Source organism: Strongylocentrotus purpuratus, unplaced genomic scaffold, assembly GCF_000002235.5.
Source record: "Strongylocentrotus purpuratus isolate Spur 01 unplaced genomic scaffold, Spur_5.0 spur5_scaffold_7, whole genome shotgun sequence".
NCBI lineage: Eukaryota > Metazoa > Echinodermata > Echinoidea > Camarodonta > Strongylocentrotidae > Strongylocentrotus > Strongylocentrotus purpuratus.
In genome coordinates, this window is record NW_022145613.1 from 17,216,240 (window position 1) to 17,230,914 (window position 14,675).

General features: G+C 38.5%; 1 protein-coding gene across 1 annotated transcript in view; it reads left to right on the forward strand.

Annotated features, from left to right (window-relative positions):
* LOC115918149 (ADP-ribosyl cyclase/cyclic ADP-ribose hydrolase-like) overlaps positions 1–13,504 on the forward strand; it is a 35,862-nt gene extending 22,358 nt beyond the window's left edge. The window contains exons 7-8 of the mRNA XM_030974316.1: positions 6,154–6,246; positions 12,434–13,504. Of these exons, the coding sequence (XP_030830176.1) occupies positions 6,154–6,246; positions 12,434–12,596 (256 nt within the window). The 3' untranslated portion in view covers positions 12,597–13,504. The remainder of the gene's footprint in view (positions 1–6,153; positions 6,247–12,433) is intronic.
* Positions 13,505–14,675: the final 1,171 nt, after the last annotated feature.

Here is a 14,675-nt window from a genome sequence, read left to right on the forward strand (position 1 = left end):
TTATTTATTATTATTCTTCCTCGATTTTGTTCGCAGGATATCTCAAGACTGAATAAAGCCATTGTCATGAAACTTTCAATGATGATAGATCTTAGTCTAACTTAGAACTGCGTGACTTTTCAAAGACTCAAAATTATCGTGACGTCATCTAGACGCCATTTTGTTAAAATCAACTTATGATCATATCTTCATAACGGAAAGCCATTTCTCATTCATATTTGTCATGATCAAGGTCAATATCCGTCCGGTCAATTTGAGGTCAATATATGCGCGTAAAAATGCACGTACGCGTAGGTGCGCGCGTTAACGCGCGCTAAAAAATTAAAATGCTCCAAATCATCCCAAATTTTTTTTGCATACGTTTCAGGCCATATAAAGCATTTGACCAAAAATCGCGCTCACGCGCATGCGCGCGCGTTTTTTGCGCGTACCAGCATTTTGCAACATAGAATCGCCGTATTTTCTCCGTCATCGTATTTTGTACATTTTTCCAAGCATTTTGATAATTTGTTCACCTTTTAATAACGCAATGAGCGTCCGTCAAAGTTGACAGCACGCGCGGATTTGCGTGATCTTTATCCACAATACATGGGCCAAAAAATGCCTATACAAAATTCATTGTAACTCTTCAGAATAGATAGAAACTCCCAATATTCTTTCATATGTGGATAGATTATGAAATGGAAATATGATTTCATGTCTCATTTGACTCTCAATTAACTCATAATGTCATCATAATGGCCTCCAAACTCGAAATTTAAATTTGCATATTATGACGGATGCATATTTTTGGAAAATTGATTGTATCTCTGTAAATATTGATTTTTTTTTCTTCCAAATTTTGATATGTTCTAGCTGAGACAATTTTCTACAAATGTAGTGTACATAATTGTCCAGTTTGACAAAGGTATCATGGCGTATTTTTGCGATTAAAGGAGGCATGTCAATTTTTCACATTTTGCGTGTATTGTCTATGGGACATGACTATTTCTCAAAACTGCATTCTACATTTCCGTCTTTCGCGAGCAACATCTCCTTTTTTTAACTTTGTTTTCCGTGAGCTTCGGATATGTTGTAGCTGAGACAATGAGCTATCTCCAATGTGTACTTCATTTTTCGATCAGATGCCGGGATCATGCTCATATTTTACTTGCAAAGTGGGATTTTAGAATTCCATTTTCGTTTACGTGTAATCGCTATGGGAAATGTTTTGGTATATCGCTAACGCACTTGACTTCCGACCTTGAGATCCCGGGTTCGAGTCCGGGTGTCTGCAACAATTTTTTCTCCACTTTTTTTGTTCCTTTTGACCTTTCACTGTACCATCTTCTTTGATTATTTAAACACGTAGAATCGCAAATAGTGTAATAAACAACCCTATTTACTTTAGTGTTTCCCTATTGTCACTTAATCCATTACTTTTTGCGTGTAATCCCTGTGGAGATAATTTTTTTTCAAATCTGGATTCTACATTCCTGTCTTTTGCGAGCAATATCGCCGTTATTTCTGCTTGGATTTTGTTGATTTTTGAGTATGCTATAGCTAAGACTATGTGCTATCTAAATCACCCCTCATTTTTTCAATAAGATGTCAGGACCCCGCTCATGATCATGATCTTCATCATGATTATCATGATCATCATTATCATAATGATGATAATCATTTATCAATTACATTTTCATTTCTTTGAATAAGATAAAATCGTCAAAAGGTGTTCTTCATGATATAAATTAGAATCAAAGAAGTAACTGGTTACTGCGCAGGGTCAATGGTCATATTTTTTCAATCTATCTTCCCTAGATCCATAATGATCAAGGGGACACAATTTAATGTTGACATATGAATAGATCATTATGGGAGAAGCATATAAATGGGAGAAGCATTTTACAAAATAATATATCGTGTAATGCATTATACGTTATGTAAACCAATATCATACGTATCACCTAATTCGTCTAAGTGACGAATTAAAGTCTAGTTTATTAGGTGATACGTACGTAGACGTATCACCTTTTGATTTCGTCAAGATTTTTATTATTTATTTATTTATTTATTTATTTATTATTATTCTTCCTCGAATTTGTTCGCAGGATATCTCAAGACTGAATAAAGCCATTATCATGAAACTTGCCATGATGATAGATCTTAGTCTAACTTAGAACTGCGTGACTTTTTAGAGAGTCAAAATTATCGTGACGTCATCCAGGCGCCATTTTGTGAAAATCAACTAATGATCATATCTTCATAACGGAAAAGTATTTCTCATTCATAATTATCACGATTAAGATAAATATCCGTCCGGTTAAGTTGAGGTCAATAAAAGTGCGCAAATGCGCGCGTGCGCGTTCGTCCGCGCGTTTACGCGCGCGCAAAAATTTAAAATGCTCCAAATCATCCCAAATTTTTTTTGCATACGTTTCAGGCCATATGGAGCATTTGATAAAAAAATTACGCACACGCGCATGCGCGCGCGTTTTCGCGCGTACTGGTATTTTGCAACATAGAATCGCCGATTTTTTTCTGTCATCATATTCGGTACATTTTTCCAAGCATTTTGATAATTTGTTCACCTTTTATTAACGCAATGAGCGTCCGTCAAAGTTGACAGCACGCGCGGATTTCCGATATCTTTATCCACAATACATGGGCAAAAACATGCCTATATAAAATTCATTGTAACTCTTTAGAATAGATAGAAACTCCTAATATTTTTTCATATTTGGATAGATTATGAGTCGGAGATATGATTTCATGTCTCATTTTATCCTCAATTAACTCATGACGTCATCATAATGGCCTCCAAACTCAAAAATTCAATTTGCATATTATGACGTCAGCATATTTTTGGAAAATTGATTGTATCTCTGTAAATATGGATCAATTTTCTTTTTAATTTTGATATGTTCTAGCTGAGACAATTTTCTACAAATGTAGTGTTCATAATTTTTATTTTTGACAAAAGTATCATGGTGTATTTTTGCGATTAAAGGAGGCATGTCAATTTTTCGCATTTTGCGTGTATTCTCTATGGGACATGACTTTTTCTCAAAACTGGATTCTACACTCCTGTCTTTCGCGAGCAAAATCTCCGTTGTTTTAGCTTTGTTTTCGCTGAGCTTTGGATATGTTGTAGCTGAGACAATGAGCTATCAAAAGTGTGCCTTTTATTTTTCGATTAGATGCCGGGATCATGCTCATATTTCACTTGCAAAGTAGGATTTCTGAATTCCATTTCCCGTTTACGTGTAATCGCTATGGGAGATGTTTTGGTATATCGGTAACGCACTTGACTTCCAACCTCGAGATCCCTGGTTTGAGTCCGGGTGTCTCCAACACTTTTTTTTTCTCACTTTTTTTTCCTTTTGACCTTCACTCTACCATCTCCTTTGATTATTTAAACACGTAGATTCGCAAATAATGTCATAAATAACCCTTTTTACTTTATTATTACCCTATTTTCACTTAATCCATTACTTTTTGCGTGTAATCCCTATGGGAGATGACTTTTTCTAAAATCTGGAGTCTACATTCCTGTCTTTTGCGAGCAATATCGCCGTTATTTCGGCTTGGATTTTGTTGATTTTTGAGTATGTTGTAGCTGAGACTATATGCTATCTAAATCAACCCTCATTTTTTCAATAAGATGTCATGATCGGGCTCATGATCATGATCATCATGATCATTATCTTAATGATGATAATCATTTATCAATTACATTTTCATTTCTTTGAATAAGATAAAAATCGTCAAAAGGTGTTCTTCATGATGTAAATTAGAGTCAAATGTGTAACTGGTTACTGCACAGGGTCAAAGTTCATATATTGTCTCAATCTATCTTCCCTAGATCCATGATGATCAAGGAGACACAATTTAATCTTGTTATATGAATAGATCATAATGGGAGAAGCATATGAATGGGAGAAGCATTTTACAAAATAATATATCGTGTAATGCATTATTCGTTATGTAGACCATTATCATACGTATCACCTAATTCGTCTAAGTGACGAATTAAAGTCTAGTTTTTATTATTCTTCCTCGAATTTGTTCGCAGGATATCTCAAGACTGAATAAAGCCATTGTCATGAAACTTTCAATGATGATAGATCTTAGTCTAACTTAGAACTGCGTGACTTTTCAAAGACTCAAAGTCATCGTGACGTCATCCAGGCGCCATTTTGTGAAAATCAACTAATGATCATATCTTCATAACGGATAGTAATTTTTCATTCATATTTATCATGATTAAGATCAATATCCGACCGGTCAATTTCAGGTCAATAAATGCACGCAAAAATGCGCGTACGCGTTTGTGCGCGCGTTAACGCGCGCGTAAAATTTTAAATTGCTCAAAATCGTCTTAAATTTTTTTTGCATACGTTTCAGGTCATATGGAGCATTTTAAAAAAAATTACGCACACGCGCATGCGCGCGCGTTTTCGCGCGTACTGGCATTTTGCAACATAGAATCGCCGATTTTTTTCTGTCATCATATTCGGTACATTTTTCCAAGCATTTTGATAATTTGTTCACCTTTTATTAACGCAATGAGCGTCCGTCAAAGTTGACAGCACGCGCGGATTTGCGTTATCTTTATCCACAATACATGGGCAAAAACATGCCTATATAAAATTCATTGTAACTCTTTAGGATAGATAGAAACTCCTAATATTTTTTCATATTTGGATAGATTATGAGTTGCAGATATGATTTCATGTCTCATTTTATCCTCAATTAACTCATGACGTCATCATAATGGCCTTCAAACTCAAAATTTCAATTTGCATATTATGACGTCAGCATATTTTTGGAAAATTGATTGTATCTCTGTAAATATGGATCAATTTTCTTTTTAATTTTGATATGTTCTAGCTGAGACAATTTTCTACAAATGTAGTATTCACAATTTTTATTTTTGACAAAAGTATCATGGTGTATTTTTGCGATTAAAGGAGGCATGTCAATTTTTCGCATTTTGCGTGTATTCTCTATGGGACATGACTTTTTCTCAAAACTGGATTCTACACTCCTGTCTTTCGCGAGCAAAATCTCCGTTGTTTTAGCTTCGTTTTCGCTGAGCTTTGGATATGTTGTAGCTGAGACAATAAGCTATCACAAGTGTGCCCTTTATTTTTTCGATTAGATGCCGGGATCATGCTGATATTTCACTTGCAAAGTAGGATTTCTGAATTCCATTTCCCGTTTACGTGTAATCGCTATGGGAGATGTTTTGGTATATCGGTAACGCACTTGACTTCCAACCTCGAGATCCCTGGTTCGAGTCCGGGTGTCTCAAACAATTTTTTGCTCCACTTTTTTTTCCTTTTGACCTTCACTGTACCATCTCCTTTGATTGTTTAAACACGTAGATTCGCAAATAATGTCATAAATAACCCTTTTTACTTTATTATTACCCTATTTTCACTTAATCCATTAATTTCTGGTGTAATCCCTATGGGAAATGACTTTTTCTCAAATCTGGAGTCTACATTCCTGTCTTTTGCGAGCAATATCGCCGTTATTTCTGCTTGGATATTGTTGATTTTTGAATATGTTGTAGCTGAGACTATATGCTATCTAAATCAACCCTCATTTTTTTCAATAAGATGTCATGATCGCGCTCATGATCATGATCATGATCATCATTATCATAATGATGATAATCATTTATCAATTACATTTTCATTTCTTTGAATAAGATAAAATCGTCAAAAGGTGTTCTTCATGATGTATTTTAGAGTCAAATGTGTAACTGGTTACTGCACAGGGTCAAAGGTCATATATTGTTTCAATCTATCTTTCCTAGATCCATGATGATCAAGGAGACACAATCTAATCTTGACATTTGAATAGATCATAATGGGAGAAGCATATAAATGGGAGAAGCATTTTACAAAATAATATATCGTGTAATGCATTATTCGTTATGTAAACCATTATCATACGTATCACCTAATTCGTCTAAGTGACGAATTAAAGTCTAGTTGTAACCTGTTATTGATAACAAGTTTTATGAATTGAGGGCCTGCAGGAGCGTCACGGTGTGACGGACATGAGCGCTTTTACAAGAAGCTGCACCAATCATATTTATATGGGTTTATAGATTAGATTCAGGATTTATTCAATTTTTGATTTTGATTTTTATCATCCAAGGTATGCAGAGACGTGCACCAATGGAAGCGTTTTGTACTTGCGGAATTTCTTGATGAACATGAATTTGAATGTGACATGTGTGAAGAACCCTAAGTAAGTTAAGATCCTGTAAATAAGGATTTTTAGATTTACACGACGAGAGCATGGACTGCCGCGTGTGACATTGTATTAAGGCACTGGGCCGTGCCCGGCATTGCCTTAAAAGGACGTCACATTACCTTAAAAGGACGTCACACGTGGCGGTCCACGTTCTCGTCGTATAAATCTAAAGTCCCTAATGTAAATAGACCGGTTTATTAACATATTCAAATTTATGGATGTTTCTTTCATGGGGACCTAGTGACGAATTATTTCATTAACCTGTTATAAGTGAATAAACTACAATAGTTGGAATCCAGTCTGCATACATCACTTGTTGTTTTGTCTGGTAAGCGTTAAGCGTTGGTCACATCCCACCGTGCGTGTTTTTAGTCCGTACGGTTTTTGGGGAGGCCACGGCCGCCACGTTTTTCTGAAAACGTAGGGAGGGAGTGGCAAAGGCAGGGAGGGAGTACCGGCAACGCGCGTTACACGCACTGTGTAAGTACGTGGCCCGCACGCCACGCCTGGCCGTAAACGGTTGCGTGCATCGTACGTTGCGCACGTGGTAAGTGCGTTGTACGTGCTTACAACGTACGGTCTCCGTGCGGTTGCCACGTTATCGCACGGTGGCCGTACTTACAAGTGCTGCTCACGTACGGTGTCCTTACTCACACGCATGTTGTAAGTGCGTGCACGTGCGATGAACTCGGTGTATATGTAGGACGACATTCCGATGTTCTCCAGAAGTCCCAGCTGTTGCTGCCTCAAGATGCCGCCTATTTCACCGAAGAGACTATATACTGCATAAATCAGTGCGAACAACGTGCGTTGTAAGTGCTCACTCGGTACGGTCCACGTGAGTTCTACGTGCTCATTTGATAGCTGAACTGGGGAGTGGCGAGTAAGCACGGACCACGCACTTATCACGTGCGCCTTCAAAAGACGCACGGAGTCAGTGCGTTGTGCGCTCGTTGGCAGTACCGGGCACGCACGTCACACGCACTGGGGTGAATCGGTAGCCCGAACGCAGCCCGAACGCAGCGAAAGTTCCTCGTGCACTAAAAGTGCTACGGTGTGTCTGCGTGCTCTCAAATCCGTACGGAGGCGGTACTCATCACGTACGGATACCCAAATTTTGCCCACGTTTTTGCACGTAGACAGCACGTACTTGCAAGTACGGCGGGATGTGACCACCGCATAAAGCGTTGGTCACATCCCACCGTGCGTGTTTTTAGTCCGTACGGTTTTTGGGGAGGCCACGGCCGCCACGTTTTTCTGAAAACGTAGGGAGGGAGTGGCAAAGGCAGGGAGGGAGTACCGGCAACGCGCGTCACACGCACTGTGTAAGTACGTGGCCCGCACGCCACGCATGGCCGTGAACGGTTGCGTGCATCGTACGTTGCGCACGTGGTAAGTGCATTGTAAGTGCTTACAACGTGCTTACAACGTACGGTCTCCGTGCGGTTGTCACATTATCGTACGGAGGCCGTACTTACAAGTGCTGCTCACGTACGGTGTCCTTACTCACTCGCATGTTGTGAGTGCGTGCACGTGCGATGAACTCGGTGTATATAAAGGACGACATTCCGATTTTCTCCAGAAGTCCCAGCTGTTGCTACCTTAAGATGCCGCCCATTCCACCGAAGAGACTATATACTGCATAAATCAGAGCGAACAACGTGCGTTGTAAGTGCTTACTCGGTACAGTCCACGTGAGTTCTGCGTGCTCATTGGATAGCTGAACTGGGGAAGTGGCGAGTAAGCACGGACCACGCACTTAACACGTGCGCCTTTAAAAGACGCACGGAGTCAGTGCGTTGTGCGCTCGTTGGCAGTACCGGGCACGCACGTCACACGCACTGGGGTGAATCGGTAGCCCGAACGCAGCCCGAACGCAGCGAAAGTTCCTCGTGCACTAAAAGTGCTACGGTGTGTCTGCGTGTTCCCAAATCCGTACGGAGGCGGTACTCATCACGTACGGATACCCACATTTTGCCTACGTTTTTGCACGTAGACAGCACGCACTTGCAAGTACGGCGGGATGTGACCACCGCATTAGGCAGGCGCGGATCCAGGATTTCTTAGGGGTGATGCCCATTTTTTTTTTTTTGCCCCCGAAAATGTGAAAATCGGGCCGGCCGAAAACTCGCTCAGTGGGGGAGGGGGGGGGGTAGTAAGCATCAGAGGATTTATTGATTATATATACATGGTTATATTCAAAGATACAATACTACAAATCAAATTTGCATAATCGCAAAAGCATTATTATTGTCATAACAAAGAATTGAAATTAAGTTTTGCTTTGCAAAGCAATTGAATCATAATTTACATGAAAATTATACTGATAGTTTTGTTTCCCTCTCTTTTTTTTTCTTTTTTTTTCTTTTCTTTTCTTAAATAACACCCAACAGTTATTTTGGTAAAAGCTTTCTGGTCATCTTTATGTTTGATTTGCTTTCCATTCTTTTTATAATTTCTTTATGGAGATTTTGTTTAGAAGCAACTTTTCTCTTGTCTATCCCAGTTATATTTTGTTTAACAATCAATTTATAAATGGTCCAAAATGCTATTGTAAAGAATAAAGTACAATGACTTTCACAATCTATTTTGAGCAGGTGTTGGATACAGAACGTCAGTATCTTTACTTTGTATATATCTCTTAATATTTCTTTCAGATGTTTAATGAAGGGCTCAATTAGTTTGCATTCTATAAATGCGTGGTTCATATCTTCTTTTATATTACATGTTGGGCATACATCGTCATTGGATATTCCCCATTTGAAAAGATTACTTCTTACTGGCAATAGATTATACAGTAATTTCAAGTTAAACTCTCGTAATTTGCTTTCTCTAATTTGTGCAAGATTACGCTTGAATACCGTAGACCAATCAATATCTACATTAAGTTTTTTTTTTCCCAAGAAAGGAAACATGTGTTAGTTAATACAGTTCTCGAAGGAATGAGTTTATAGAAACGATTGCTACTTATATCAGTAACATGTTTTACCTTATTTGCCAGCAACAGATATGGAACTTTGTTTTCATTTTCTTGTCTAGTATAATCATGCATGACCCATACAGGTGGTATCGCTCGTTTAAGTCTTGCATAGTCAAACATTGCATTGTATTTCGTTTGGAATGCACCTGCGATTTAATATATTTTGTTGACCGAAAGCCATCTAAAAATCCCCTAAAAATCCTAGACCACTATCGTACCAGCCTTTATAAAAGAGCGACTGATTATCATACACCACATGTTTGTTATGCCAAATAATCTGATACTGGTTCATGTATAGATATACAAACATCTTTCACTGTAGTGCAGTATCTAATCATTTCCCATGCCCTTAAGATTTCTACGTAAAATGACGGAATTTTCTTTTGAACTAGAATATCATTAAGTGTGGTTATATTATAAGAGCAGTTCAACAGTAGCTTGATGCCTCCCAATAAGTTGAACCAGTAAGAAAACAATGTTTTACACGCTCCATTACTCTCATTTTAAAAATCTACCAAACCATTTCAGTCGAAGCTGAACGATTGCCTTTGTATGTCAAGTATTTTTATACCACCTTTACTGCAGTCTTCCATAAGAGAAACCCTTTTGATTTTTTCTGTTTTCCCACTCAAAATAAATTTGAATATAATGCCTTTTATACAACTCACTCCAAGATCCTAATCAAATGATTGGTCATGCGCGGTCACGTGTGATTCATTTACTGAGCCTCAGGCGCGTACACAGGGGGTGGGGGGGTTTGAGGGGGGGGTTAACCCCCCCCCCTTTGGTATTTTTTTTTGTGTAAACCTCCCCATAATCCCCCTAAAACCCCCCTCCCCCCTTTGGATTTAAAAAAAAAAAAATTTAATTCATTTTTTTATTTAAAAAAAAATCCCATGGCCGACCTAAAAAGCTGACCTTACCCCCCCCCCCCCCCCAACGTAGCAAAATATCAAATTTTCAAATTTGGAGACCAAAAAAAAAAAAAGAAAAGAGGCCTCTTACCTCTTACCTCTTACCCCCCCCCCCCCCCCCCCCCCCCCCCCCCCCCCCCACTGAGCGACTTTTCGACCGGCGCGATTTTCAAATTTTCCTGAGTCGTTGCAAAATTTTGGACCCGATTTTAAACCCCCCCCCCCCCTTGAAAAAATCCTGCGTACGCCACTGCTGAGCCTATTGCACTCGTTTTCATGAAAATGAGTGAAGAATTTTCCAGTACTATTGAACTCGTTTTCAGAGCACGCAGTAGTGCGCGAAGAGGTTAGAGCGCTTAATACTGCGTGTGCATGGGCCTATTCTTGCGCAGCACTATGCGTTAATGGGTTCAGAGGTAAGTGCGCTTGCTATTCCAGGGATATGTGAGTTAAACTCACATATCCCTGCTATCAGGCGCGTAGCCAGGGGGGGGGGCGTTGGGGGCGGTCGCCCCCCCCCCCCCCAAAAAAAAAAAAAAAAAATAAAAATAATAATAATAAATAAAAAAAATAAAAAAACGCCGGCCAAAAAAAAAAAAGAAAGAGAGAAAGAGGACGTAGAAAGAAAAAGGGAAAGGAGTCGAGAACGGTACAACGAATCGTCTTCTTTCTCTAATAATTTAATGAAACGTCAAAGCTTCCGCGCTTTTCGCAGAACGGGGGAAATTGAGTTCAAATTAAGAATTAAGAGTCGAGAACGGAACAAAGAATCGTCTTCTTTCTCTAATAATTTAATGAAACGTCAGAGCTTCCGCGCTTCGAAAAAGGGAGACTGAATACAGATAAGGATTAAGGGTCGGGAAAGGTACAACGAATCGTCTTCTTTGTCTAATAATACGTCAAAGCTTCCGCGCTTCGCGCAGGAGGAGGGGGGGGGACTGAATTCAGACAAGGATTAAGAGTCGAGAACGGTACTTCGAGTCGTCTTCTTTCTGTAATAATTTAATGAAACTTCAAAGTTTCCGCGCTTTGCGCGGGAGGGGAGGAAACTGAATTCAGATAAGGATTAAGAGTCGAGAACGGTACATCGATCGAATAGTCTTCTTTCTCTAATAAATTAATGAAACGTCAAAACTTCCGCGCTTCGCGCGTGAGTGGGACTGAATACAGATAAGGATTAAGGGTCGAGAAAGGTACAACGAATCGTCTTCTTTGTCTAATAATACGTCAAAGCTTCCGCGCTATGCGCAGGAGGGGCGGACTGAATTCAGACAAGGATTATGAGTCGAGAAAGGTACAACGAATCGTCTTTTTTCAAAGCTTCTGCGCTTCGCGCGGGAGGGGGGAAACTCCCCCGTCCCTGCACCCACCCCCCCTAGGGAGCGCGCTACGCGTGCTCTTTAAATGATTCGCACGCTTCGCGTGCTCACTACCGCCCCCCCCCCTAAAATGAAATCCTGGCTACGCGCTTGCCTGCTATACACCGATTCGGGCGACTTCTGGTGGAAGTGCTCCCTCATAAGGTGACGCCATAACTGGGGGGCGTCTGTACTGTCAGCTGGATCGGAGAAGCCCCCCCAGTTATAGCGCCGCCACCGGCGGGCAGGTACATAAAACCCCCAAACCGAATCGGTGTATATCTATACTTAGGTGTGCGCACTAAATTGAGACTTATTAAAACTTGAGATTTATTTGTCAGCCAAATACTGTCACGAAACAATCTTGAATTAATTATTTTGACATCAAATAACAAGGATCTAGGAGTTTCGTTGTATAAAACAAATGATGCATGTTTTCATTCGTTTATTATGCGATCTATCCGCCCTCGTGATGCTGTGTGTATCTATCGCACTCAGCCTAACGGCTTCGTGCGATAGATAAACACAGCCTCAACTCGAGTGCGGATAGATCGTATAATGAACTCATGCGCATGCATCATTTGAATAGTATCATCTACAAAAAGTTTGGAGGGATGGAATCAACCATGAACAAGATTCCAATGGAATAAACAATATATGGTATTGAAATTAGTTGATTTGTTAAAAGTCCTCGCGATTGTGTTAACAATGTATTGCGACAGAGGCAGTAATATTTGAAAAAAATGAAATGATTAGTTAATTGTATGCATGCATTTTTATTTTCACTCTCTCTCTCTCTCTCTCCCTCTCTTTCTCTCACTCACATACATTATTTTTTCCAATAATTTCCTTTTTTTTTTACAGACTTCCAATTACTACCACACTTATTTACAATTTTCTGTAATGTTTCTTGTTTTGTATTTTACCAGGGAAATCATGTGGCTCCAGTGTGCTCGGTTTGCAGATAGTCCATACTGTGGGCCATACGCCAAAGGTAACCCGGTAGTGGCCGCATCAATAGTGGTTATACTGCTTCAAGTCGTTTTCGCTATGTCTCTCAGTGGTTGGAATACAATATCTACTACCCTATAGAGATTGGGATGGTTCTTCGCGAAATCCTAGTTTGCTTGCTTCGAATAAAATCAGAAAATTATGTTTAAAAGTAATTAGCGATTGTTTACGAAATGGAAACAAAAGAACAGGAAATTACGAAATGTTAACAATCGCTGACATTATTTTTTTAATTCTACATGTATTTGTTTTAAATGACAGTTTATAGAGATTTGTGTAAATTTATAGAGACAGTATATACATTAGAATTCGCTAATCGGTTATCGGTCACAAATATTGATAAGAGGGTGATGTCATCAAATGATTCCTCTTCATTTATTAGTGTGTGATAATTCCTATTTCCTTATCTTTAAAGTTCTAAGAATAAACTAAATCAAACGTCCTTTAATCAAAATTAAATTCTACACACTTAAATAAGTCGGGTAAAAGTTTATTTATTTTCGGGTAAACTTTACCAAACTTTTTCTAGAATGTATTCTGTCTAAAACTTTTTAGAGGATATAACTTAAGACATCATACCAAACAAATTAATGGCTGTTTGATGATGGTCACATGTCAAGGTTTCCAAACTACAAAAATGATGCAAACGCCATTTTTTCTTGTTTATAATGAGGATCTTTACACCTTCCCTTCATTTTCCATTTAATCTCCCTCGTTGCAACTAACAGACAACGTCGATTGTATACACGATACTCAAGGTACTTTTGATTATGGTACTTAATCAAGATTGGTGATCATTACTGTCATCAATATTACATTCGGTTCTGATTACATCTGGAAAATAAACTCCGGTGCAAATAATGACGATAAAAATGAAACATAATTAGATCTCTGGATCAGCCGTTTCTACTAGATATTGCGAAATGTAAGTATGGATTTCGTCTTTAGGTAATCTTAAACATTCCATGTCATTTGAATTATTTATCATGCAATGGAATGGATGTTTGAACCAGTAAAAGTTCCTTTTTTGTTTATTTTATACGAAAACTTGCTGCAATATGACATTATCCGTAAACTACCAGCACCGCTATGCATACAACGGATTCCATTTTCTAATATCTCGATTACCCAGTGTTTTTTGTTCGTTAAGTTTTAATGTTCGTGTTTGATAATCTTTCTTTGCATATAATATATTTTCATACTTTCGTATCATCATACACTCTCTATGGAGTATTATGCAGGGCTAATTTTGTTAGATTCTACGAGAATCTTTATTTTTGTCGATAGCAAAAATAAAAACACGAGGTATAATTATGCTCAGTGATGATTTTGAGGCAGAATGGGGAAGGAGAGGGGGCAACGATAGAATTATTCAACAAAGTTAAGCTTGTCATGAGCTGGGCTGTCTCTTCGTCATTTTTGCTTTGTTTTGTTTTGTTTTGTTTTGTTGTTGTTTACTTCGTATGACTGATCAGCGCTTGGTATAGCAGTGGCATAAGCATGTGTCAAGTGTCAATTCTATTTTGAATAGAGCAGGTATGCCTCTGTATCCACATAGCTACATTATGTCACTCCCCAAATGGTGAGAATTGCTTCAATTTTTATGACGTCATGCAAAAAATAACTTTGAACGTTATGGCTAATCCCAAATTTAAATGAATTTGGGAAGAACATATCAAATGTGTCAGAAAATTGTCTTTCAAGTTTTCTAAATAAAGGGAACCGATTTTGTCCTAGAAAATGTAAGTACGTTAATTTCACCACGATATAAATGTCTGTATAGATCTAATGTACATTTTGCTTGTCTCATTGTTCAATGTTACTTTTCCCTTTCCTATTCGTCCATGTTATTTTCCACCTTCTCTTCATTTGTCTTATCTTGTTACCATTCCATCAAACTGTTTATTTTAACTGTCCCGTCCACAGGTACTAAGTGTTGCTTTTTTAAACCCTGATTGACAGATTCACTTGTTAATGTTTAAATCATTATGTACGTATTTTGGAATGTATATTCATGAATTTCTCATTTTGTGTGTGTGTTTGCATCAATGCAATTACGCAATATTAAAAATCCCTTCTGAGACCACCTTAATGTTATAACTTTTTGGAATTATACGCTTTTGAAAGCGGCCTATGGAAATTTATATTATCTTTTTGCTC